Consider the following 27,774-nt stretch of genomic DNA (forward strand, 5'->3'; position numbering starts at 1 on the left):
CAAGAACAGGAAAGAGAGGTGACTTAAGAGAGAGTAGTGCAGAGAGAAAGGGGAGGCAGTTTTATCAGGACGGTTGTACAGAGACAGGCTTTAGAGGAAGTACAAGCTAAACACAGATGAAGACAGAATGAGCCAGAGAAGGAGCCTGACAATTAGAACAGATTGCCAGAGTTAGTATGAGGCCAAGCAGAGTAATTCAGTCAAAAGCTGAGAGAGAAGCCAGTTTGAATCAGTTATCTTGGAGAGGAGTTTAGCGGAACAGCTGAGTTGAACCAGCCAGCCAGAGATCAGAGAGAACAAGAAAGGGGAGTATATTCAGTCTTAGTTAGAGGCTGAAAACATCCCAGGCCTAGGTTAGATTGTATGGAGGCCAGAAGCTTCCAGGGTTAGACCTAGGTTAGTAAACAGAGGCAGTAAGCCTCAGAAACAATGACTACATCAGGTGAATAGAAAAATTTACAGCTCAGTGGGGTTGTCTAGCAGTTGTTTGCTTGGCTAGGGGCCAGAGGAAGCAGGGCCACATTTTTGCCTACCTCTACCTCAGTATAATTTGTTGCATAGTCCAGGGCACTAATTCCCCTCCCTTTCCAAGTTGTTGTTTTTTTTTTTTTTTTAAACCTATACCACTGTATCATTTACTCTTCCTTTTACCTTTTGGTGAATTGTTGCTCAGGCTTTGAAACCTTCCTAGAGACTCACGAATGCGCATTTGGCTTTCTGACATTTCCTTTTAAGAAATTCCCCTTCAGCGTATATCTTGTTATGTTTATGTTGAAGAGACTAGGGCAGACCCCTCTGTTACCCTGGTGGTGTCTCCCCGAGTGCTTTAGCAGCTTTTGAACCTCACACAGTCCTCTCAACAGAACTCCCATCGCCTAGTTCTCCTTTCCTCCCCGTGGGCTCAGTCATGCTGCTGAAGCTCCTGTTGCAGTTGTGAGGGACCCGCTGAGTTAGCTTTTTAACTTTGGTAGGGCCTGCCTCTCACACACCCAGTTTTCCTCAGTAATATCGGTGTGTCTTGCTTCCTGCTCATGTTTATGGGACCTTAGCAGACTGTAGCAGTGTCTCTGGCTTGTATGAGCCAGTCTATCGATTCGATTTTTATCATACTGCCTCAGATTGGGTTGCCTTGTCTCAGGGTCAGATGTGTAGGTAGGTATTGTCTGGTTTCTTCTTTCCCTGGCTTTAAGACTGAGCTTGTCTGCCCTGTGTCCCGTAGTCTCATGAGCAGGTTTATGAAAAGGACAGGGGAATTCTAGTTTAATCGATTTAATCTAACCTCTAGTCTGTCCTAATTGAAGCAGTTTAGATGGATTCCTGTGTTTTGTAGTTTCTGTAATGATTCACTGTTAAGGGCCTCATCTACATTCTGATTTGTCTATCCGATATTCAATGTCAGATCTGAGAAGTATCTCTTTTGTTTTTAATTTAAAAATACATATTTAGTATGTGGGTAGGTGTGTAGAGCATAGAGGCCAATTTTATGGAATAAATTCTTAGCTTTCTTCCTTCTTGGATCCAAGGTGTCAGACTCTGGTTGCTGGGCCTATGCAGCAAGTGTCTTTACACAGAAGCCACTTCACTAGCTCCTGACTGTCTTCTGTTTCACAGTCTCTTTCACTGTTTAATTTTTACCCCAGGGTACAAATCTTTGTATCGATGATAAGGGTTTTTAAGGACAGATATGATTTGTATTTCTCTAGCCTCTCACTAGCTGTAGCAAACAGCAGACCAATACTTTCATGTATGTCATCCTTCCTTATTTTCTATTTTCTTTAAGACAGTGTCCATTGTTTTTAGTTGTTTTGCTAATTCATTCATTCCTCCCTCTCTCTCTCTCTCTCTCTCTCTCTCTCTCTCTCTCTCTCTCTCTCTCTCTCTCTCTTTCTTTCGAGACAGGGTTTCTCTGTGTAGCCCTGGCTGTCCTGGAACTCACTCTGTAGACCAGGCTGGCCTCGAAATCAGAAATCTGCTTGCCTCTGCCTCCCAAGTGCTGGGATTAAAGGTGTGCACCACCACTGCCCGGCTGCTAATTCCTTTCTTATAGGACATGTTCTTTGTAGACAGAAAGATGAGCCTCAGTTGCATACCTTATAGCCCAAATAAAGACATACAGCTGCCACTACAGCTGCTTATATAATGCTATTGGAATATCCTCTCCTGTCCTAAAGGATGCTCTCCTCAGATGGCTCTACCAGTAGTCTTGTGTCATTTACCACAGCGGATACAGAACAATTACTACAACAAGGAGGCATGTCCTTTACCACATACTGGGGAAAAGCAGTCGTATTGGGGTTGCCCTTTATGGATTCTCCACCCTCAGACAGATTGGCCTTATCTGCTTGTTTTACCATCCATTTCAGGGGCTGTGGGACGTCTCTTTGTCTTACTTTGGTTATGGTAATCTGCTTGGACACCAGTTGTGTTGCCTGACTATTCCTAGGAAGAAATGAATAAACACCTTTATCTCAGATAGCACACTGTTGACAGATCGAAGAAGCAGTTGCACCCATCTGGAGGAAGCAGTAAGTTTATTAGGGTTAGTTTTGGTAGTGTGATGGCTCACAGGTAGCTGCACTGTTGAAGGGCTGGCCCATCCAGCATGATGAAGCCTGAATCTTAGACCTTCCTGAGTCTGATAGTTTTATGAACTTTCTTAACCTCTGTGTGTATCCTGCCTGTTGAATTTTCTGAATGTGGTAGTCCTCACCTTTCTTTACTGAAGAGACTGTTCAATTTGGAGGACATACATTCATAAGAGCTATGGCTATACTTTATTCTTTTCCCCAATGCTCTAATTGATTTACTAATAACAGTTACATGCTTTTGGTAGGAAAGTTTCATGTAACCCATTTTTTTAATAATGTCTTAAACAATTGAAAATTGTTTTTTTTTATAGTTATTGAGGTTAGGCAGTGAAGGCTCCAGGTGCTGATCATGGGTTCCTGGGAGAAACTCTTCTTGGCTGATGCATATTTGCCTTCTCACAGAGAAAGGGAGGATGGGGTGCAGAGAGCTTGGGTGCATGAGACGACTGTGTATGTGTGAGCAAAAGCCATGCAGTGCTTAGTTTGTACGAGACAGTCCTGTGAGAGTGGAGCTGTCACATAGGATGTCATTGAATCACCTCCAATAGAGTGGGGTTTGGGACTTCAAGATAAGAATTTTGAAGAGAACAAACTGTGGAAATGATAGGTGCTCTAGTGGACTAGAGTAAATAATGAAATACAGTTTTCAAGGTAACATAAGCAAGAGATTTGAACTTCACACTTAAGTTCTTTCAGCACTTGTCTTCATGTCACCAAGGCTAGTTTTGATACCACTGATGGTTGGGTCTGAGACAGTGGTTGGTGGTACAGTAATAGGATGGGACATTGGTTCCCTGTGACTAGCGAGACCATAGGAGGATGTGTTTGTCCAGCGGCTGTATTGATGTGTGTGCTGTGGCTGTGGTTTCCCGGGCTCATCAGATAGTGACTTCATTTTCTAGAAGCTGGCATCTCTTACCTGTTGCTTCTTGTTCTTCCTTCTTTTTGTTGTGCAAGTTATTTACTGTCTTCTGAACAGGCAGAAGAAACAACCATGTCTGGTCAGCATGCAGTTTTGAAAGTGTCAAGATTGTATTGGCAGGAACCTGTGAACAGTTTTTTGATTGGAGATTTGAGAGACATTGATCATGTTTTCAGAGTCCTAAAAGGTTATTTTGGAAAGAGGTGAATTATTTACTTTTATTTTAGATTCGTACTTTCTCAAGTCCTCAGCCTTGAAGGCACAGATAAACCTGCACTGATGCATAGCCACATGTCTCTTGAGGATTCTGGGACATGACCTATAATAAATTCTGTAAGGCTCTTCCAAAGCCATAGGATTAATTGGGTATTAATCAAATCAGCAAGGACATGAAAAGGTTTTTAAAAATTGTTTGAGCCAGGCAGTGGTGGTGCACACTTTTAATCCCAGCACTTGGGAGGCAGAGGCAGGTGGATTTCTGAGTTCGAGGCCAGCCTCTTTGAGACACAGTTTCTCTGTATAGCCCTGGCTGTCCTGTAACTCACTCTGTAGACCAGGCTGGCCTCGAAGTCAGAAATCCGCCTGCCTCTGCCTCCCAAGTGCTGGGATTAAAGGCGTGCACCACCACTGCTCGGCGAGAAACCTTGTCTTTAAAAAAAACTGTTTGAAATAGTATGAATGTTATGTTAAAATTGGGTGATGAGTCTCAGTATGTTGGAGGTAGGAGAATGCTCTCTAGTGAGATTGTATTGTTTATCAAAAAGAGGAAAGACTACACTTAAGATATTACTCAGATTCAAAGGTTGGTTTTTGTTACTAACTTCTTTTACCATAGAATTTGATTATTTTGGTTCAGTTTATTTGTGTCTTGCTGTACGAGTAGAGCTGAGCAGATGTGGTGATCTGTTAGCACTACATACACCTCACTCGTCAGCGCTCGCTCTGTCAGCATAATGAAACACTTGAGTGAGGAGAGTCCTCTCAGCTTTTCCTTTTGGAGGTTCTAGAATGTGATGCTTGCTGTGCGATCTAGGTGACGGCCCTCATGGGCAGCAGGAGCGTTTACAGTGTACCTGTGATTGCATGAGGCAGGCATCCAAGGAACTTAGTTTGCCCTCTCCTGAGAAACGTCTAAAGTGTTAGCATGAGAGCATTTCCCCCATCTCCAAAATGGGGTTTCTCTGTGTAGCCCTGGCTGTCCTGGAACTCACTTTGTAGACCAGGGTGGCCTCGAACTCAGAGAGACTCACCTGCCTCTGCCTCCTGAGTGCTGGAATTAAAGGTGTGAACTATCACTGCTGGCCACATAAGAACAACTTTATTCTGTTTGTTGCCCACAAATGTGTCCAAGCCTCCTTTTTTACACTCCACTACCATACTTGGAGTCAATCTTAGTGTCTTTTGGGGCCTGATTCTAGTCAGATGATGTAATGGACACATGGGTCCCCCTAGAGGACAATGAAGAGAAAGGCTGCTTGTTATATTAACTGGAATCTTAGATTGCTTCCTGTTGTGCTGTAGATTGCACAGTTGGGCTGTAGTTAGCCAGTTAACTTCTTATATTGCTTATTAGTGTCAGTCACCATCATCTTTAACTTTGTAGCAGTTCTTTTTTGAAAAATCAAATATTAGACATAATCAGGGAGATTAATGACTTCAAAAGTGACTGGTGAGACCATGAAGACATAAAGGGGACTATAGACACCTTCCTCATTGGTGACTTAGGGAGTGGTACACATTAGTGGGCAGGCCCTGGGAGAGAGTATGTGAACAGACTAGAGAGAGTAAGTCTCGTTTTAAGAGGAATGGCAGGGACCTGAGAAGAGTGCAAGAGCCAAGAACAGAGAGGAGGGAGGCTGACCTGGCTGATGGAAACAGCCGGTGCCTTAAATGTAGTTTGGTTTTGCCCAGAGGGCAAACTGTTTTCTCTCTGAGCATTATATTAGGAGTTTTAAAACAGATCAAGAGGCAGATTGTTTTGAACCGTTAGATTCCTTGAGATTTAGAAAGGTTTATTTATTGATTATTCTTTGCTACCCTTCCCCTTTCATTACGGCTCACTGTCTGTCCGTAGTTAGCTTGGCACACTTAGTATGGACCAGACTTTTTCTCAACACTCATAGACCTTCCTACATCTGTCTCTCAGATGCTGGGCTTAGAGCTGTGCACTGCCATGCCTGGCTTTAGAAAGCCTAATTGTGATAAAATTCACAGATAAAGCCAGCCATCTCAGTATGGTCATCGGGTATATTCACCACCATCGGGTATATTGTGCAACCATAATCACAATTAACTCTAGAATATTTTCTTTACCTTCAAAACAATTGCTAATCATAAGTTTTCCTCCGTTCTCCTAGTACCTGAAATTAAACCTAGGGCCTCAAGCATGCTAGGCAAGTGTTCTACTACTGAGCTACACACCCAGTTTTCTTTTTAAGGTAGTATAGTGTTTTCATGGGCCAGGCACAATAGTTACACATGCTTGTAATCTTAACCATTCTGTAGGCCAAGGCAAAAGGATTGCCAGCTTGAGGCCAAAATGGGCAATTTTGAGGTATCTCACTTCTCCCTAGGCTCTAATTCCTCTTTACGGCTGACAGTTAATAATACATAGCACGTATTTATCATCACTTCATGTCATTTGGGTTGTTGCTATTTTTCAATGAGTTTTTGACAGATTTTATATGAGTAATTCTGCAGTTATCCGGTGCAAGGTTTTTTTCTTTTTTGAGGCAGAATCTCTCTCTCTATAGCCCTGGCTGGCCTGTTCTGGAATTTGCTTATGTAGAGCAAGCTAACTTCAATCTCACAAGAGATCAGCCTGTCTGTTTCCCGAGTACTGAGATTAAAGGTGTCTGCCACCACATTCAGCATCAGAGGCACAGATTGTAATGTGAATGGTTATTTTTAGCTCATTTAGGTGTGAATTTGGGAGTGGAGTTCACTAGATCACGTGGCGACTCTTTAGTATCTATTGAGAAGTTGCCATGCTGCTGTGTTTTATTTAGTTTTTTACATTTGGTGTGCATACGTGTGTGCGTGTGTATGGGGAAGGGGGAGATGCGTGTCATAGCGAGCCTGGGGAAGGACCGCTTATTAATGAAGTGGTTCTGGATTTCCACCTTGTGGTTGGGAATAAACTCAGATTGTTGTTAGGTTTGGTGGCAGTCCCCTCCCCCTACTGAGCCACATTGCCAGCTCTTAAGCAGAGTCATAAAGTTGCTGCACCATTTGGCATTCACATTTGTAGTGTGTGAGGTGTTTAAGTTTTACATTTCTCTTTTTCTGACTTACTACAACAGAGCAAGTGTGAGGTACTGGCTGACTGTAGTTGCCCATTCCCTGTGCTTAGTGTTGCTGAGCTTGACTTCTTAAAAAAGATGTCCCTTATGTCTCATTGAGAATATAAAAAATGGAAATTCTAGTAGTTTCATGATTGTTTGGAGGCACTTGTGATATATTTAACATTTGCTTTTCTTTTTCCTTCAGTTGTATTCGCTGAATGACTATAAGCCACCTATTTCTAAAGCAAAAATGACCCAGATTACAAAGGCAGCCATCAAAGCTATTAAGGTGAGTAACATATTTTACTTTCATGTCTTCAGAAGAAAATAACCCTTGTGTGTGTGTGAGAGAGTGTACACACACACACGCACACGCACACGAATAAAGGGTCCTGTAGAATTCAGGGTCCTGTATCAAGCATCTTCCTGCCTTGTGTCCCACCCTATTCTTTTTTTTTTTTTTTTTTTGAGATAGTCTGTGGGAAAGTATTAAATTATCAATTTGACATGATCTGGAATTAGTTGGGAGATGGGCTTGGAGTATGCCTGTGGGAATTACCTTGATTGTGCCTTAATTGAGGCGGAAAGGCTTGTCCACTGGATGGTGGAACTATTCCTCCTGCCAGCGTCCACGCCTGTATAAACAAAGAACTTGGTGAAGTAGCAGCAGGCACCTGTCATTTGTTCCTGGTGCTGCTACTTTAAATTCTAACTTGTCACTCTTGTGGATGCCTGGCAGTTAGAGGACAGCTATCTCTCATTTCACCACAGGATGTGAAGATGGACTTTATTTGGAAAGTACTTTTAACCACTGTTCTGACTGTGCATGTGTGTGACCAAGTGTCTCAAGTTTCTGCATCTATAACTTCTCAGACATGACAGATTGACCTGGAACTGTACTGAGTTGCCTTTCTAACAAACTAGAGTGCCCTAAGAAATAGGAGATTCTGTTTATTTAAATGGGATTTACTAGAATGGTTTTCAGACTGTATTTTGAGTAGTCTACCAATGACCGTCTCATGATAGAAAGGCCAAGAGTCTGGTTGTTGTCCCTGTCTGGTGCTAGAGTCCTGGACACTATCTAGAGAGCTGCTAGTTTTCAGTCCTGAGTTGGTATCCTGAAGAAATAGGTTTAAAGTTAGTAAAGAATAAATGCCTCAGCAACAGGATAGATGAACTTGCAGGTAAGAATGAGGGCAAGTAGGAAAAAGCCAAAGCTTCCTTCTTTCTTGGTCATCTTTGTGGGCTGCCACCAGAAGGTATGACCCAGAGGTTAGGCGGGCTTTGCCACCTCAGAAGATCAGGTTAAGAAAATCCTTCATAGGTGTGCCCTGCAATTTGATGTTCAGTTGATTCCAGATGTAGTTAAGTTGGCAGCCAAGATTAATCTAAACTGTGAAACAGCCTGACACACAGTCACATTCTCCTTGCTTAAATTCCAAGTGAAAACAATCACCAGGTCATAACTGCACCTGATAGAAGTGTGCCGCATACAACTGCAAATGCACTATGTATTTCAGAATAAGTGGCACTGTCTCTTGAGGAATGCTCAGTATTTCAGCTGTTATCTCAGTCTGTATCATATGATATGAAAAAGAGATCAGAATAAAGGCAACATAAATATCTACATAATACATGTACACACACACAAACACCTTTTTAACAGAATAGGACAGAAGCTCTCATGTCTGTTACAACTGTCCCTTCGGCAGCTGTTGGCTCGCACCTTGCTTTTTTGTGGGTGCTTGAGAACTGAACTCCAGCCTGCGGGCTTGTTTCCCCAGCTCCTCCCTAGTATTTTAAAAGAATAGCTTTTACATACTTACTTCAGCTTTACCGTATTAATACATGCTCATTGTGGAAAATAAAGAAATCTACCACTTAGAAAACCTCCACATTTACATGAAAACACATTTTGAAAAGAATCTTCCAGCTAGAGAGAGGTTCAGTGGTTAAAAGCCTGCGTGTACTGGTTTTGCAGGGGACCTGGGGTTCAGTTCCCATCACCCACAAGGTGGCTCACAGCCACCTCCAGTTTTAGAGGGTTCAGTCCTTTCTGACCCCTAAGGCCACCGGGCACACACTTGGTTCATATATGTACATGTAGGGAAAGCACTCATACACAGAAAATAAAGGCTAAAAGAATCCTTTAAAAAAGCCAAAAAGAAGACAATCTTTTATAAATTTTGAAACAAGTATTTTCCTTACCATACAGGTGTTAGTTTGGATATAATCACATCATAGAGCAAAGGTGTTCTGATACTGCCTTTTGTCACCACGTTGACTGCAAAATCTTAAATATAACTAGGTAAAAGACTTGGAAATATAATTAATGTATTGTTTTTTTTTCTCTTATTGGTTGTATATAGATCTGAAAACAAATTGTGGAAAGAAAATAATTGGGCTTCATAGTGTATAAAGCACTTGAATTTTAGGAAGAGACCACGGAAAGTTATCCGTTGTTCAGATGCAGTGAGTTTTGAGTACTCTGGAACCACAGGGAAAGGTTGGACTTTCTGGAGAACATAGGACTTGTTTAAAAAAATCTTTTGAAGTTCAGTAATACATAATTTCTTGTCTCCTGGTCTACAACTTCCTTCCAGCAAAGATCTTAAAAATGAATGATTGCTTCTGATTAAGTAGGTACCAACATATGAACATTTAGTGATTCAAACATTAGCTCTAACAAATTCCTAATTACTAGTAATTACTACTAGAAGAATTCACTTGATTCTTTTTAAAGTTTTAAAAAATTAAGTTTGCATGTGTGTGTGTATGTTTAAAGATCAGAGGACAAACTTGCAGATATTTGTTCATCTTTTCCTTTGTGTAGGTCCTAGGGACCAAACTCAGCTTGTCAGTAAGGCTTGTGTGACAGAGAAGCACCTGTACCTCTGCTTGATAAGCCGTCTTGCCTGTCTTTGCTTGTGTGTATATGTGAACCCCCATATTTTTATGTAAAAAAAAAAAACAAAACTCAAGAGGTATAAAGATGGTGACAAGCACAAGAATTGTGAAGGAGGTTAGTTAGTCTGTTTTAAGCGCAACTGATAAGGCCTGGTGTGTATAAACTTATTCTGTTGTAGTTTATACTATCTCCAGTGATCTGATTCTAAGAATATGCAAACATGTATGTTAATACAAGCACTACTAGTCTAAAAATTAGTAATTGTTCTAGTTCATAGAGAACTGTTCAGTAGAGTACTTGTTAAAAGATTCAGTGAAGTGTAGGTTCTAGCACTATTTCCTATTTTCAGATGTCAGAAGAGAATAGTAGACATGAGATAGTTTGTAGAGTTTGAATGGGGGTTTTTGTCAATTGAGAGAAGCTCAGTTTCTACAGTGCACTGTATTGTCAGGTGTATTACTACTGCCTTTAATAAATAATTCCAGTTTCGGAAGCGTTGCACATTCTGGTAAGTACTGCTTTACCCCTTGACTCCATTGGTCAGTTACTGTTTGTTCTTTATTTCTACTCCCATATGATTTCTTTATTTCTACTCCCATATGATTTCTTTATTTCTACTCCCATATGATTTCGCACCCTTTTGGCTGAGATCAAGGGCATAAACATGCACGAACTCAAGTACACACCCTGACTTTGAGATGTCATTAAATGATAACAGTCCTTAATACTTGTATTCAAATCTCCTAAAAAGGTAGATATTTTCTTAGAAAGCACCCAAACTACAGTATGTTGATCATATGTATGCATTTTATTTGCATAAACTGCTTTTATACTAATATGCTTATAGTCACCCCATGTATACATTTCAGTGTTAAAGCTTTAATTCTTAATGTCTCTTCAATCTAAGGACCGGGGTTATCCTTTATAAAGCAGCTCATGAGACTAGAAGTGTAAGTCAAGTTCTTCAGAAGAGAAATGTTCTAGTCATGGCATTACTATTGTCATACTAAAATTTTGTTGTTTACAATTTCTATTGTATTTACTTTCAGGCTTATGTTGTATATTAATCTAAGTGTTTTCATAATTGATAGCAGCTCATGTAATTTTCCATGATTTATTAACAGTGCACATTCTTCCCTCTGCTTACAGGCTAAAACAGGCTCTCACGTTTATTAATGTACTACTTGGTCAGAGTTACTTGCATTTTCTATTATTGTCCTTAATTTAAGTATTAAAATGACACTGTAGAACATGGTTACTTTTTCTTCTCTGGAATAAGCATAACATTTGTCAGTGTGCAGTACTTTGCTGTCAGTACAACTTGTCAAAGCATGCTTTCCTAAAAGATTCCTTTGTTTTTGCTTTTTGACAAGGTTTCACTGTGTAGCTGAGATTTGCCGGAGCTTGTAGTCACTTAATGTGAGCCTGTCTGGTACTGGGATTATAGGCATGTATACTACCCTGATCAGCTAGAGTGGTTTTATGTAATAACTGTAGTTACATTCACTGTGCGTGAGTACTTCAGAGGATTACTTAAAGTCAGTGTAATGGCTAGTTTGCTGTAAAGGTGGAATGATGTGAATCCCAGAAGTTTGACTAAAGTTATTGTTTTAATGGACTTTTGGAGTTCTTCTTAAGCCTGTGGTTATCAGAAAATTTTAATCTAGCAAACGAATTTTAGAATCGTGTTTTCTTTTTTTACAGTTCTATAAACACGTGGTACAAAGTGTTGAGAAATTCATTCAGAAAGTAAGTACATATGTCCTTTACTACCTGGGTTAGATGCTCTGTAATTTGTATTGATGTTTATGTTCTCATTTATTCATTAGTTACTTATTTTTAAACATGTGATTTTACTTAAAACGACTATTTTTTATGTGTATGCGTGTTTTAACTACCTGTATGTATGTGTACCGAGTGTGCACTGGATCTCCTAGAGATGGAGTGAGAGCTGGTCGATTGACCGTTTGTGCTGGGAACTGAACCCATGGCCTCTGCAAGAGCAGCAGGTGCTTGTCTCTTACCCACTGAGCCGTCCTCCAACCCTTAGTATTCTCCTTTAAATTAAATGTTTACATTCTTTTAATGGACTCATGAAAAGGAACTCCAGGAGTTGCAGAGGTAGTTCTGCTGATGGAGTGCTGGACCAGCATTCCTTCTCCAGCACCTTGTAAGACAGGATTGTGTAGCACACAGGGGCACAGTGTAGTCCCTGCCATTGTCCACGCAGGAGATGATCAGGACATCAAGCTGTGGTTGAGCTCAGCCAAGTAGATGTCCATCCAGACCATGCCAGGTTCCTTCTCAAGACAAAAGTCACTCCTGTTTGTTCTATTTCTCATTGAGAAATAGAAGGAAAGCACTGTTTAGATACATACGAGAATGGTAGCCTTTAGGCCTATATTTTTATTAAATTTGTTCTCTCTTAGAAAGTTGTGTCATTGATTTTTTTTTCCCTCCAAATGTTACAAATCGTTCTGACTAGTCATTTTAAGCTTTATACAACTCTGTGTCTATGTTAAATATGGCTTAAATTATCGGCTCTCAACTCTTTGTTTCGCTCATTCATTTTGTCTGAGCCACCAATATGCATTAAGCAGTGCTACAACTTATTTTATAGATCATTTAGCTCCTTTTTCCAGCGGGAAACAAGGCAGATAAAAGTTGAAGTTAACAGTCTTATACTGTCTTAGTTATGGTTATTATTGCTCTGATGAAACACCATGAGCAAAGCAGCTTGAGGAGGAGAGGGCTCAGTGGGCTTCTGCTTCCACAGCACTGCTCAGGGTTCGAGGAGGGCAGGGCAGGAACCCAGGCTGGAGCTGCTGCAGGGGCCATGGACGCAGGATCACTGCTTCCTCACCTACTCCCAGTGGCTTGCTCCTGCTTCCTCATAGAACCCAGGAACATCAGGCCGGATGGCTGCACCCACAGTGGACTGGGCTCTCACATCAATCATTAATTAAGGAAATGCCCTACAGGCTTGCCTACGGCTTGGACTTACTGAGGCATTTTCTTGAGCGAAGCTCTTTCCTATCAGATACTCAAGCTACTTTCTGTAGCTTGTGTCAAGTTGACATAGAACTTTCTAGTACACAGACTTTCTTTATTAGAGTCTCAGTGTCTTGTCATAGTTCTTTGTACCCTTGTTTCTGGTTCGTCTGTCTAAGACTTATGCCTAAGAAACTTACAATTTACTGACTTATACATAGCATTAACAATTAGCAAGGTTGCAGTATATTATAGAAGGTGAAGGGATCACAACAAGATTACCATTTTTAAACTGGGTTGTCTTGAAGAATTGATAGAACCTGGTTTTGTCCCGCCCCACCCCCTTTAACAAAGATTATTTTAGCTGGGTGTCGTGGTACAAATCTTTAATGCTAGCATTTAGTAGAGGCAGTTGGATCTCTGTGAATCCAAGGCCAGCACCATAGTGTGTTTCAGGACAGCCAGGGATATTTAGAAACCATGTTTCACAAACCAAAAAATAAAAATAAAAGATAAAAAAAAAATTGTTCTGCCCCTTTCCCTCTCTGTCCCCTTTCTTCCTCTCTATCCACCCCCCACTTCACGTGTTCTGGCTGGCCTCCCCCTCTCTTTCTCTGCCTCTACTCCCTTCTCAACTCCCCGTCCCATCCCCCAAATGAGCTCTATTCTGTACTACCAAAATAAATAAATAAATAAATAAATAAATAAATAAAAATAAAATTTTAACTTATAGTTTTTTATTTAATCTCTGTGTGTATGAATGTTTTGCTTGCATGCATATAAGCATGTATACTGTAGTGTGGCTGATATTCACGTTGCATGCATGTAAGCGTGTGTACCATGGTGTGGCTGATATTAGCTGCAGCTGTAGCCATGTGTGAGCTGTCATGGATGCTGGGAGTCAACTTCAGGTCCTCTGCAAGAGCAGTAGACGTTCTTAATTATGCACTGAGCCACCTTTCCAAACCCTTTGTTTTTTTTTGTTTTTTGTTTTTTTTTGGGTTTGGTTTGGTTTTTCGAGACAGGGTTTCTCTGTGTAGCCCTGGCTGTCCTGGAACTCACTCTGTAGACCAGGCTAGTTTCGTACTCTCAAACTCAGAAATCCGCCTGCCTCTGCCTCCCAAGTGCTGGGATTAAAGGCATGCGCCACCACTGCCTCCTTTTCCTTTTTTTAAGATCCTGTTTTCTCCATAAGATACTGGTTAATCATTTTGGGATTAAGTAGTTTAGATAAAGATAAGATGTAGATGAAATCAAACTGCAAAGTGTAAAGTGCAGCATTAGTGACTAAACAGTTCCACCGGTGTGAATCTTTTTAAAGGGTCTAATGTCAAAGCCGGCACTCTTAAATTTGACCATGTGGGAATTGTGTAGGGAATGTTGCGCTGGAAAGCAGTGTGTGAATTTGGGGAGGAGACTGAGATGTGCATTTCCTCAGTTCCTGGTTGATAACTCATTGAAAAGTCAGTTTGCATAATAGTTAGGTTCAAGGGGGAAAAGAAGCCTTGCAGATAAATGGTTTTTCATGGATGGGCTTGGGGCGGAAGTATGTTTGATCAAGTAAGATAGGTATTTCAAGATGTCAAGAAGACTTCAGTAAGACGTCTGTAAGGCTAGTCTGGGGAGGAAGTGAAGTGCTTTATCTGTATCCCTGTATACAGACTGAGCTATGGATTCGTGTAATGGTTAAATAAACTTTTAATTTAAGAGTATTTAATCTTAGAGTAATGTGTGTGTTAGTAGGTCAGTGAACAGCATGTCATAATAAAACAGATTGCCTCTAACTTTCAGTTATTTTGAGTGGCAACATATTGTATAGATTAAGCATACCTAATCTAAAAGTCCAAATTCTGTATTGCTCTAAAATTCTAAAACTTTTAAGCCAATACATTACTCACTTAACTCTATAGAGAATGTTGAACCGGTAGAATTAACATTTGAGATAGTCCTAAGCTCAGCGTCGCTCTCTTGAGTATTAGCCCAGTTGTTATATATATACAAAGTAGTTTCTTCCCTTTTGTTTTTACACCTAATTCTATATATAGTTCCACAGGTTAAGCATTCACACCAACAAGCATCTTGTTCCCTTTTGATTTCCATATGAAGTGGCTGAGAACAGCCATGTTCTAGTTGTGGGATAAATGCAGGTTTTCATTTGGGGGGGGGATAATATTTCTGTTATGGAAATTTCCAACATATTCTCCAGATTGGCTATACCATTTCATGTTGCATTACACTTTGTAAACAAATAATACAAGTTCAATACAAGCATGTAACCCCTTGATGTTATCTATGGGCCTGTGTGTTAGTCATTAAAATTTTATAGAGTGATGGATAATGGTGACAAATGAAAAATTAACATTAAAGCTGACTTCTTATAGGATAACTGCTTAGAATACTAGGGCCTCCCACTTTGGTATAATGAATACAGCCAGAAAACAATCTGTGTTCTGATAATTCTCTGCTCTTTTTAAGTTGCACACTTAGGTATTTATTTGTGTGTTGTTTGTGTCTGTGTGCATGTGCATGCAGGAGGGTATGTGCCATGTGTCGCAGCATAGGTGGAGAGGAGGACAACTTGCTGCAGTTGGTTCTACCGGGTGGGGCCTGGGGATGAAACTCAGGTCCATCATGTTTGGTGGCAGGCGCATTTATTGGCTGAGCCATCTTGCCATCCTGTCTACTTTTTATAAGACTGAAGCAAAGAACTACAGACACTAAGGAACTGTAAGTTTTAGCAGTGCTATTTGAGTCCAGGTCTTGTATTAACCCTGTGTTTGTATTTAAAAAACCAACTTTGGTTATTGTGAATTACAAAATAATTTTTGAATTGGAGACCCCAGGATTTGCTGACTTTTCTATTATCTGTACCTAGTCAATTGTGTTACTTACCAGTTTGAAATGCACTAGACAAGTCTGTTTAGCTCCATTCCTGGAATTATGATTAGTCAAGCTCTTTTTTTGTCCACATGAAGCTTACCATTTTATATGACTGCTACAAATTCATTTGTCTCTTATATTCAGAACTGAATGCTGTCACTCAGCATTGTGTGTTTTAATGTAATCTGGATGCTCTGTTTTAGTGAGAGGCACTCAGTGCTGTTGTGGCTACTCTTAGCTACTGTTAGCCTGCGTGTGGTTTTCTAGGTTCTGATACTATTCTGTCAACTGTTACTGCCTAAGTTGAACACTTGGCTTTTATTAACCTCTAAATTTCCTACTCTTATGTTGGTAATAGAAGAGACTCACTTGTCATTTTCATGAAGCAGACATGGGAAACAGATAAAAATTATGACAAATACTCCTGGTATACTGTTTTCCTCCAGAAACCTTGATCCTATGCAAGTAACTGCTTAAAAAAAAAAATGTGTGCGTGTGTCTGTGTTTCCATATGCCACATTTGTGCAGTTGTGTTTAGAGCCCAGAGGCATTGGATCTCAAGAGCTGCACTGAAAACCAGTTGAGGCTACTCGTTGTGGGTACAGGGGCCAGAACTCTGGTCCTTTGCCATAGCAGAGTGGATTCTTAACTGATGAGCCATTTCTTCAGCCTCCAAGTATGTGTTTTAGAATGAAGCTAAAGCAGTCGGTCATCCTTTGCTACATTTATTTTTCCAGCCTTTGCTATTTTCTCAGAGAATGAGTCTTTTTTGAATGACATTTATTATACTTTTGTTCTCCCCATTTAGATGTGAACATTTTTATGTATCATCTAGTCTTAGTGAAGATTGACGTTGATTGTGTGTGTAGTCTTCACCCTTGGAAGGGTTCACAAAGATTGGGGCATTTAGGTAATTTGAAAGGAAGTCCTTCCAGATGCCCCTTGTCCACACGTTATTTTTACTAAAATTTCTTTGCCCTAGGATATTTTTGGTAAGTTCGAAATGCCACACTGTTTCAGTTTATATTTCATACACACTTTACTTTGCCCTGCTTAGTTATGATGGATGCTTTTGCCTAATGCTTTACTTTTTATTATGAAGTACACATGTACATATACAGAAAGTGGTCATAGACACACGGCTATGTTTTTATAAGGGCACGACTTGTGTAATTGCTCCTCATTTCTTGCAGTCAAACTAAAGCTGGCTGCCGTGTTCTAATCTCTTGCATTTGTCTGCCCAGGTAAGCATAGCCAGGCTTTGCTTTGTCCTCGCTTGCTGCTAAAATAAGCATGACTTTTGTTTTTAATTATTTACAAAATATTAGTTTCTATAACCAAACCCACATGGATAATACTTCCCAAATTAACAGCACAGCTAAAGTTGCCCAAAATTCAAATTTTATGTCACTAAACTTGGACAGTTCATAGACCAGCTTTTCAGATATTTAGAACTCCCCACACGGTGTCGCCCTAACTGTGCCCTGGGATAGCCACCAGCAGCATCACTAAGTTACCTGCAGGTACAGCCACTTGTATTTCCCCAGTCTCCTTTTGTTTTCCTTAATGGTGACTTAATATGTGGAAGCAGCAGCTCAAGTTGTAATGAAATGATTGAGTGACATGTGTTTACATGTCGCATAGAATGGTGCCAAACTTGCCTGAAGAGATCTTTGTCAGACAACCCTGACTAGTGAGAGCTACAAATGCCAGCTTGGACATAATTCAAATCTAACAAGTACAGTTAAAGGTGTAGTCACTCTGTCCTTATCCCACCTCCCTCCTCTTTCTTAGAAGAGGGCGTCAGATCCCATTATAGATGGTTGTGAGTCACCATGTAGTAGCTGGGAATTGAACTCAGGACCTCCAGAAGAGCACTCAGTGTGCTTAACTGCTGAGCCATCTCTCCAGCCCTTTATCTCTCTCTTAATAAGAGTATGTTTCTGCAGCATGAGAGATTGAAAATTATTGGAGTGTTTTTGAAGATTGTGTGTCTCAGATAATCTAACATGGTAATGACATTAAAAGTTGTTGAGAGGTGAGATGTGATGGTGCATCCCTGTAATCCCAGCTACTGAGGAGGTAGAACTCATGGTCATGAGTTCCCTACCCTGTCCAGCACCATACTGAGACCGTGTCTAAAAAGCAAACAAACCACGCTGTCAACAACAGAATAATTCAGATTTAAAATGTTGTAGAGGCTTAGGAAATCTTACTTTCAGTCTGAGAGAATTTTTGAAATTTTTTGTGTTAAGTATCTATGATTTATCTATCTAGAGTTAAATTACATAAAATATTTTGCTTTTCTATGTGTGCTAAGATGGCATAAAGTTGTGTGAGAAACTGCCCTGCAGTGTATTCATGTAAAGAGTGGGCCTCAGTGGTGGAGAAAGTGTTTGCCTGGGTGCTGTGCTGCTTGATTGTAGGGCTGCGGCCCTTCCAAAGCCTCAGTCTGCATTGCCCACGGAGGCAGCTGTTTGGGTGGGCACTAATGCATAGGGAATTTGTCATCAGAGTTTTCTGTAAGTCAAAGGAAAATACGCTTTAAGAACCACGTTGATAACTTGTTTTGCTTATTATTCAGTACTAACTTGTCTCATTAGCAACTTGCAAAAAAAAGTTAATTCTTTCTGTAAAATGCATTGTGTGTGAGATTTTTTAAATGTCAACATAAGGTCAGTAATTAATAAGGTCATTGTTTAATATGTAGCAGTGGCCATATTTTCTTTTTAACTAAGTGGATTTTATTTTCATTAAGTTAAAATTATTTTTTCTGAAATGTATTGGTTGGATAGGTAGCTATGTGAGTGTGTAAGGAAGATAGTTTTGGCCAGATACAGGAACTAAAGGGAAGTTGAGGGGGGGGGGAGGCACAAGGATAAATTCAGGTTTTCAAAAAGAACAAACTTTAAACAGGTGTTGCTTTGATTGTAAGTTTCTTCAAATAATAAATGTTCAAACAGCATCCTTATTGTCACCTTTGATGGACTATGGCAAGCACTTAGCAGCAAAAAAAATCTAAAAACAGTTCCTTCGAACTAGTGTTTAAATTTCTCTTGATAAAGACCAGTAAGGAATTCTGAAGGAACATATTAAGTATCCAGTAGACCTTTTGCAGGGTTAAATTGGGCTGTAAATAGCATTAAATGGTGGCCTAAGTATTATTTTTCTCACTGATACGTAAAACTCTTAAAATATGTTTTGAAATCTGTATTATAAAACAAGAAACTGTAGTACAACCAATTTAAGCTTATCCTCCGCTAGCTTACAAACAAGTGAGACTCAGACTAAGGTTATTTTATTTGGCTTTGACAATTACCGGGGGTCACTCCTAATCTACTTTTCTAACTGCTGGCCTGGCTACCTCCCCAGCGGTGTACCCCAGATACTTGCTGTTTCTCCTGGCCATGTGCTTATGGTTCTTCATGGGTCCTCTCTCGTCATGGCGGCTTCCTCCTCGCCTCTCATTCTTCCTTCTTCTCCTGGTTTCTCCTCACTCCTTTCTCTTCTCCACCCCCAATCAGGTCACTCCAAATCCACCTACCTACCTCTAATTCCTCCAGTAATTGGCTGTAGCCAATTTTATTTAGCCAATAGTTTTAAATCAAGATACAAGGTTTGCACAACAAAAGCTTGTAAACCTGAGAATTTGCTAGTAGGCCTAGACCTTCCGGTACGGAGTTTAGCATTACAATACACAGCAGCTGACCCAACCCCAACTAGAAACTTTTAAAAAAAGGAAAGCTGTTTTTACAGATCTGTGCAGGGTTTGTGCATGATTCTAAATATGTTGAGTCCCAAGAAGTGTTCTGTGTTTGTTCAGTGATTTCAAGAAAATAAAATTGAGGTCAATACTGGCCCTAATTATACCTAGAAGTACATCCTCCTTTGTGGTTGTAATTTTGTTTTAGTTAACTCGTTTTTAAAACAAGTTTTCTTGGGGCTGGAGAGAGGGCTCTGGTTGATAGCAGGTGCCTTTGCAGGGGCCCTGGGCTCTGTTTCCAGGACCTGCATGTCTGTCAGCTTACAGCCACCTGCAACTCCGTTTCCAGGGAATCCGTGTCCTCTTCTCTCTTTTGCAGGCATGTGCTATGCTTGTGGGGTACATGCATACACACACACAAAATACTCCTATCTGGAGTGAATAAAGAAAAGGAAAACCAAGTTTTCTTAGGTTTCTTGTTCTAGAATAGAAGTTTGATTCCAGCTATGCAAGTTAGGAAACACTGTGCTAAGAAGTAGAGAATCTTTCGTTTACAAAATAGATCAAAGATAAGTTAAAAAGACTGACTCAGTGGGCTAGTTTGAAAATAATTGAATGCTTTGGTGTTTGCAAATTTTCCCAGAATTTTTATGCTGATAGCTTCATGTCTCCTTTATAGATGAGGCATTTGAGACAATTGTAAACATGTGACTGAATATATCTAGCATGTTATAATAATGGCTGTTTCGTTTGTTCATTTACTGATAATGAAGTGTGAGCAGTGGGGTCTGTTGTGAGCCTGCAAGCGTTTTCTGCCTCTTTCCTGATTTTGCTTCCATTGTTCTAGCTTTTCAAATTCTTTAAATTATTTTAAAAATAATAATGTCTATCAGGTTGTTTTTAGTCACTGAGGTCATTTATACAGTGCTAGTTTGGAACTTGGGTGAGTAACAGTTGACCTGAGTGCCTTGAATAGCCAAAGTAGATTCTGTTCAAAATACATGCTATTTCTGATAGGAATGGTTAAGAACTAGACAGAGTCTGCCTATTCATTACAGCCTGAGCATGTTTTTGCTTAAGGGGGGTTTATAATGTCTTTCCTATCAAGGATTTTACCTTTCTGTTCCCCTCCCCCTCTCACTCTTCTCTCATCAGTGTAAACCAGAATACAAGGTACCTGGACTGTATGTTATTGACTCCATCGTGCGACAATCCCGGCATCAGTTTGGTCAAGAAAAGGATGTGTTTGCACCCAGATTTAGTAATAACATCATTAGCACTTTCCAGAATTTATATCGTTGCCCTGGGGATGACAAGGTATAGTATTATGTTACTTTATCCTTAGAGTCTTTAGACTACCTTATTATATGGCCTCCTGTTAACATTTCTTAGCTACTCTGATCTTTAATATTTAATTATTGTAGCAGTCAAACTTGTTTTACTCTTAGAACTTTTAGAGAGCAGAAAGATGTAATTGTGTTTGCTACTTTTTTTAATTTATTAAAACAACTTTTGTAAAAGAAGTGGCTATGGAAGTATTTTGAAATTATGTTAGATAGTTAGTAATGCATACAGCTGCTTTAGGATTGTGGTTATTTGAGTTGGTGTTTATATTTCAGTTTTGTGGAAAATGGAACTGCCAAGCAGTTTGTAGAAAAGTACATATCAGACTTCTTTTGTTGTAATTTTCTAAGTGCTGAAGACCAACACTCAGATTTTAGTGTGTGTAAGTATTCTGTAATTAGACGGTAAGGATCCAGAGCTAAGATTAAAAGGAGGTGGTTCCTTTCACATCTCTTCTGGAATTACTAGACAGGTACTTAAGTGGATACTGATTTGGGAGTGATACGGTATCCTTTTATCTGCTTTTAATAAAAGCTAGGAAAAGGTTAAGAGAGGATGAACAGGGCTGGTGATGGCTCACTGTTAAGTACACTTACTTCTCTATCAGAGCCCTAGGTCTGCGGTCCCTGCACCTGGATTAGGCAGGCAGCCAGCTTACACATTTCTGTAGCCCCAGTTCCAAGGGATTCAACACTCTTCCATTTTCTCTCTCTTCTGTTCTCTCTCTCCTGTTCTCTCTCTCTTGTCTTCTCTCTCTCTCTTGTTTTTTCTCTCTCTCTCTCTCTCTCTCTCTCTCTCTCTCTCTCTCTCTCTCTCACACACACACACACACACAACACAATCTACACACATATAAACAAAAAAAGAGAGAGTGGGCAAAGGTTTTATAAGGAAGAGTCACAAATCTAAGGCTTATAACAAGACTAGTTTTATTTTTAGTCACTGTCATGTCTTGAATTTTAAAAGTCAGTATTATAGGAATAAATTTATTATAGCATATTCCTTGTAAATATTCTTGGATATATTTCCTGGCAGTTCTTGTATTTCGTTCTAATGGCAAGCCTAGCTAGTAATCATAAAGAATGTTTCAGATATTCAGTTACTCACCTTAATGAGTTCTAATAATGGAATCTCGTGTAAAAGAATTCATTAAGTTGAAATAGTAATTAGCAACACTGATTTAGAAGTCATACTAATTTTCATGAATTTCTGACTGTTACAGTATACAGATCTATCTTGTTGTTGTGGGTTTCATGACTAACACCTCTCAGGATAGTCTTTATGGATGAGGCATATAAGGAAAGATTAACTGAGTCTGTAATCTCAGTAGTAAAGGAGGAATGTGTATTTAGATATACAGAATGATGTTGCTGGGGTTGTTACTTTAAAGAACTTCGTGAGTATCAGACATTGAGAAATGTTTATGTAAGCCTAAAGAATGCCCAGTACACACTGTGCAGAGGCAAGAGTTGAATCAGAGGGCTTGAACCCCTCATTATATAATTTTTCTTATGTATCAATTGAAATATAAAAATTTACACAACTGCATTTTACTTAAAGTGAACCAAATCTTTATTTTATATATTTAGCTATTATTTTCTTTCTCAAGGCTTGAACAGCAGCAGCAGCAGCAGCAGTAGCTGCTGCTGCTGCTGCTCCTCCTCCTCCTCCTCTTCTTCCTCCTCCTCCTCCTCCTTCTTCTTTTTCTTCTTCTTCTTTTCTTTCTTAAAAAGTAACAAATGGCCTTAGAATAGTAGTAATTGGTAGTTCTTGGGTAAAGAACCTTTATATTAAATAGTTGTAATTTAACTTGTGTGTTACCATTAAGGGGATGGCTTTTATTCTTAGTTTGGGTTCAAGTGATTGTTACTCTGATGTAACTGTTTGTATTTCAAGAAGTGGAAGTAATTGATGTTTATTTAAAATAATAATAAAAAACCTTTAAGGTTAAAATAATATGGCGAAACATTTTAGAACACCCTTCTTTGTTGGGCATGTACTTACCTGCAGACCTGAAGCATCTGGGATCTGTGAACTCTTCCTTTAAACAAGGAGACAGTAGGATTGTCTCTGCTCACTAACTCTTAGTATTCCTGATTGTGACAGAGATCTGTAGAACCAACCCAGTCGTTTATTGTCTTGAGTAAGATGTATGCAAGAATTGAGTCAATGGAATGTGAGAACTAAGATGGGATTTCACATGAGCACTGTTGGAGAACGATGAGGGTTTCAAGTGAGGTGAAGTAGTGTTGTGACTGATGACAGCCTGTAGCTTTGTCCCAGGATGCTTATGCCTAACACCTGCAAAGGCTAGCAGCAGGCAGCTGGTTACAGCACACACAGCTAAGGAAAAGGACAAGAAAAATCTGTTAGAGTTTCATTTTGTAAATGAAGAAATGTTGGTAACATTTATTGACACAGTTGGCTTAAGACTAAAGTGAATGAAAAGTGTCAGGCACATATGTCATTAGTTGTATAGGAGATGCTTAAATGCTACATGACTATGTGGACCTCACAAAAAAATGGGACTTAACCCTAAGTACTTAAGAAACCCAGAACAGGGCGAGAGTAAAACACCGTATGATATACCTGTAGGAGTGAGTTGGATGCACAGCTGCGCTCATAGGGCTGGTCAGAAAAAGACAAAAGATGGCAAATACACAGATTTTATTTATTTTTGAAAAAATGGTAGAAGACTCAGATTATTCAAAGTCACAAAATAATGTAGAACATTAGTCATATAAAACATAGTGCTTGCCCTGAGGGCCAGATTGAATAATGGTAGTGGGGTGTTGACTTTACCCATCTGGGAGAGGACAGATAGGTAGGAACAATGACAGAAGAGTAGAGGAGGGCTGTGCCTGCCTTGTGCTGTGCCTAGGAAGTAGATGGTTTGGGGTGTAAAGTACATTTATGGCAAGGTTCTTAGACAGGACTTGAGCTTAGTAAATTGTCCTTTTTCTTTTGGTCAGGGAAACATGTTGAACACAGGTGCCGAGCTATATTTCTTAAGTGGAGAAATATCCTCCCTAAAATTATTTAAAAGCATATAAAATGAAATTTGTTTAAGAGTCACATTAGATGAGGATTTGTCCTGAAGTTTCTTGTAGTCCAGCGGGTAAGCATTCTGTGAGTCAGGGTTAAAGTTCACCTTTCTGTGTATGTATGCATGGTATTGAGATAGGGTCTGCCTCTGCCTCAGAGTTCTTAGGGCAGGGCAGAGGAGATGGCACAAGGAGTAAACGTGCTTGCCGTTCAGGCCTCCAACTTCATTTGATTCTGGAACCCATGGAAAGGTGGGAGTTCAGAACAGTTCTGTAGGTACCTATGTTATCCCATGTGACTCGGCATACATAAAGGATGGAGCCTGTCACCTGCTTAAGCTAAATGTAGCTTTCATTTATCCTGTTTAGCTATCTGAAGTAACTACCCTATTGTCTAAAGTTAGGGATTACAGAATGGTTAAAACAGTTTCAGGTTGGAATTTACCACTGAAGTTTTTAGTCTCTCTTTGTACGTCCAGATAACCTAAATGAAATGAGTGTGCTAAGGTTTTAAAAGCAGAAATAAAGTTGAAAACAATCTTAGAGATCTGTTTGTAATACAAATATTTTAATCTTCTTTACATCCTATGCTCAGGTAATCTGAAATGAGTTGTGCTAATATTTTGAAAGCAAAACATTTGAAGTCATTTTTCTTTGTTCTTCTAGAGTAAAATAGTGAGAGTATTAAACTTATGGCAGAAGAATAATGTTTTTAAGAGTGAGATTATCCAGCCTCTTCTGGATATGGCGGCAGGGATTCCTCCCCCAGTTGTCACCCCTGTTTTGGCCAGCACCACTGCAGCTATGAGCAATACTCCAGGTACGTGCCTGTCGTACAGACTTGTTGGAGACTCAAGTCACACTACTCACCCTAGCGTTCACATGCACAGTGCATAGAGGAGTTTGTCCAGCGTTAGAGACTTGAAGGCTGAATGAGGTGGCAAGTGCCAGCCATTAGTTCTTACACTGACCAGACAGGCAAGTGTATCTCTTTATGCTCATCAAATAAAATACTGTGTTTTTGCTGTTAATCTAAAATTTAGAAAACAATCTTTAAAAATTGATTTTATTTCTTTTTTTCAGTCACCAGAAACATTTTGGAAAATGTCTATGTAACAATTCATTTTGTTTTGTTTAGCACTACCAGGGATTGATGAACTAGCAGCCTGGCATATGCTGGGCAAGCACTCTTCCACTCATCCCAGTTCTCAATGAAAGTTTTTCTGATTTAGGTTGTCTGTAACTCCTTAAACCTGTATACGTAACTTAATTTGTTTACAGTATATTTGGGGAATGTAATTTTTAAGAACTCCAAAATTGCTTAAATGTAATTATCTAAAAATTTTATCATTTGGAACATTTTAAATATCTTCAGTTTTTACTCTGAACCCAACATTTGTTAACTTTCTAGTATGTAGTTCTTGTTGTACACCTGTCTATATACATACATACATATGTGTATGTGTGTGTGTGTGTGTATGAGAGTTTTGAACAAAAGTGGTTTCATCTTATAGAAACTCACAGATTTTACCAGGAAAGATTATATTTTTGTTATTTCCCCCATTAAAGAATTTTCTATAGTAAAACTGCTGATAGTTTCATTGAAATGGTAACTTTAAGACAAGGGTGGACAGATTTCGTGGGGCTTGGAGTGGAGAATTTCCTTCTTGTTTGTAAAATTACCTAATTACATACAGGCTGAAAGTGGTTTTCAAGATGGAGGCAATAAAGTGAAAGCATACTATCTGCTTATGTTTTATATATTAACTGAATAAATCTTTGCATCTTTTTAAGTATTGTTTACTTGCTTTCTTCTTTGGTGTGTGTGATGTCTTTTCTAAAAGGAACACCTGTGACACCTGTTACTCCAGCCAATGTGGTCCAAGGCTTACCTGATCCATGGGTATCGCAGATAACAAACACAGACACACTGGCAGCTGTTGCTCAGATCCTACAAAGTCCTCAAGGTCAACAGGTGAGTCTTTACATTATGTCAAGAAGGTTGAGGATGTGTCATCTTCCTAATGGGTGGTTCCATAGCGTACCTGCTTCATGTTGTGTCATCCTTTCCTGTTAATTTGGGAGCACTATGCTTGGAAGTTACACTTGTGTAGTTTTAACTCACTAACTCTTCGTGGACATTATCTGGTCATTGGTGTGTTTTCTGTTGTAAGTTTTTTCTATATCAGAATACTGGGGTAGCACATAGCATATGCCAACCATTATTAGGTGCCATTACTATCTCACTGATAAAATAGAGTGCATCCTGTGGTCATTGAGGCAGGAGCCAATAGAACATAAAGTCCCTTAGAGAAGTTACTGCTATGCTGCTTTGCACAGCGCCCTTGGGAAATGGTGAAGTCAGAGGAATGGTTCAGCTGTCTAAAGGAGGGACAGGACAGCCTGTCTCCCTCTTCTCATGTTGCTTCCTCCATTCTAGTGCTATAAAGAGTTGTGTGTCTTATTGGTGACCTTAGTGGTAAGGTCATGGTCGTGTTGTTTTTTTCTACTATAATATAATATCCAATACTATAGTAATATAATAGACAATATTCTAGTAGCAGTATAATTATGGTCTAATATGATAATTGCATAACTCTAACTTGTTTCCTCTTACTGCTGTTTTAAGATAGATTATTTATTGCTCTCTTGGATGGTATTTATACTTTCTCATACTAGCCGTCGATAGTAGTTCTGCCATTTTCAATTTTCTAATCTTTACTTACAGTTATAAATTATAAAAATGACACTCAGTGGTTTTTGTTTTATTAAGGTAACTGTTGTTATGAAGCAGTAATACAACATTCAGTGCATACATGTAATTTGTGATATTCAGATTGGGGTAATGGCATATTTACTCTCTCAGTCATTTTCTCTTATTTTTTGTTGTTGTTGTGAACAGTAAAATCCTCTTTACTGGATGTGTTAAATGATTGTTGTCAACTCTACCTGTCCTCCTTTGCTCTACCAGGTGGCTCCTGGGCGTTGAGTAAGCCCAGGCAGAGTTTACCCACAGAGATACCTCATCAGTTCTCCAAAGTGCTTTTGAAGATTTTACTTTATTTATGTGTCTATCTGGAGGCCAGAAGAGGTCTTTGGGTAGTCTGGAGCTGGGGTTACAGGTAGTTGGGATGTGCCTGATGTGAGTGCTGGGAAGCAAACCTGAGTCATCTGCAAGTGTGGCAAGTGCTGCCACTGAGCCATTTCTTCAGCTCCGTGCTTTGTTGTGTTTCTTAAGGATGGGTGAAGAGCAGGAATAGGTATTGCTGTAATTGTAGTTTGTCTATTCAGAATAGTAAGTTACACAGTCTGTTGAGTCTCAGACTGTGTCCTGTTGGACAGGTTTCTCTCCTGCTTTCAGGACATGGGTTCTCAGACAGTAGATGTGATTGAAAGAGAAGCTGCTGTCCTTGTGGGATTAACTGAAGAAAGATGAGGAGTTTAGTGAAAGCATCAGACTCTTGAGGGGTTCTCTGTGCTGTTGTAACAGTGTGACTGTTTCCTTTGTAGTGCTTATGGCTTTACAAATAAGCCAGGCTTTCCAGAGGCTTAGGTGCTACCCATTTCATCTGCTCTCCTGCTGTAGTACACACTGACTGAAGCAATTTAGGAAGATCGGGTTTCTTTCAGCTTACACTTCCAAGTGACAGTCCATCACTGAAGGAAGCCAAGACTTCCTAGAGCTAGCAGAGACTACAGAGTTTCCAGCTTTACGTTCTCCTACCTTTCTTATCCGTCCCAGGCCTCCTCACCTAGGGATGGCACCACCTTCAGTGACCTGCTAAGACATTGTCACAGGCTAGTCTGATTAAGGGAGTTTTTATCTTGAGGTTCTCTTTCCCCAGGTGACGTTAAATTTGTATCAAGTTGACACCTAAAAGTTTTTCCTATGACTTTCCACTCCTTGTTAACTTTGACATAACAGCATTTAAACCATAAATTTTCTTTTGTTGGTTCACTAACTCTTCCATTAAGTCCTAATATAAAATACACTACAGCATTAAAAATTCCAGTCTTTAAAATTTCCAACACTTTGAGGCTAGTATTTCTTTAAAAATCCACAGTTCTCTTCATTGTGGGCTCCTGTAAATTCTGTAATGCATTGTATAC

The 27,774-nt window shown here is 39.6% G+C and overlaps 1 protein-coding gene across 1 annotated transcript in view; it reads left to right on the top strand.

Annotated features, from left to right (window-relative positions):
• The window catches only part of Tiam2 (T cell lymphoma invasion and metastasis 2), a 413,516-nt gene that overhangs the window by 19,334 nt on the left and 366,408 nt on the right, over positions 1 to 27,774 (top strand). The window contains 5 exon segments of the mRNA XM_028764322.1: positions 7,000 to 7,083; positions 11,407 to 11,451; positions 20,432 to 20,593; positions 24,331 to 24,484; positions 25,509 to 25,639. Of these exon segments, the coding sequence (XP_028620155.1) occupies positions 7,000 to 7,083; positions 11,407 to 11,451; positions 20,432 to 20,593; positions 24,331 to 24,484; positions 25,509 to 25,639 (576 nt within the window).

The sequence above is a fragment of the Grammomys surdaster genome, unplaced genomic scaffold (assembly GCF_004785775.1).
Source record: "Grammomys surdaster isolate TR1022 unplaced genomic scaffold, NIH_TR_1.0 143, whole genome shotgun sequence".
Taxonomy (NCBI): domain Eukaryota; kingdom Metazoa; phylum Chordata; class Mammalia; order Rodentia; family Muridae; genus Grammomys; species Grammomys surdaster.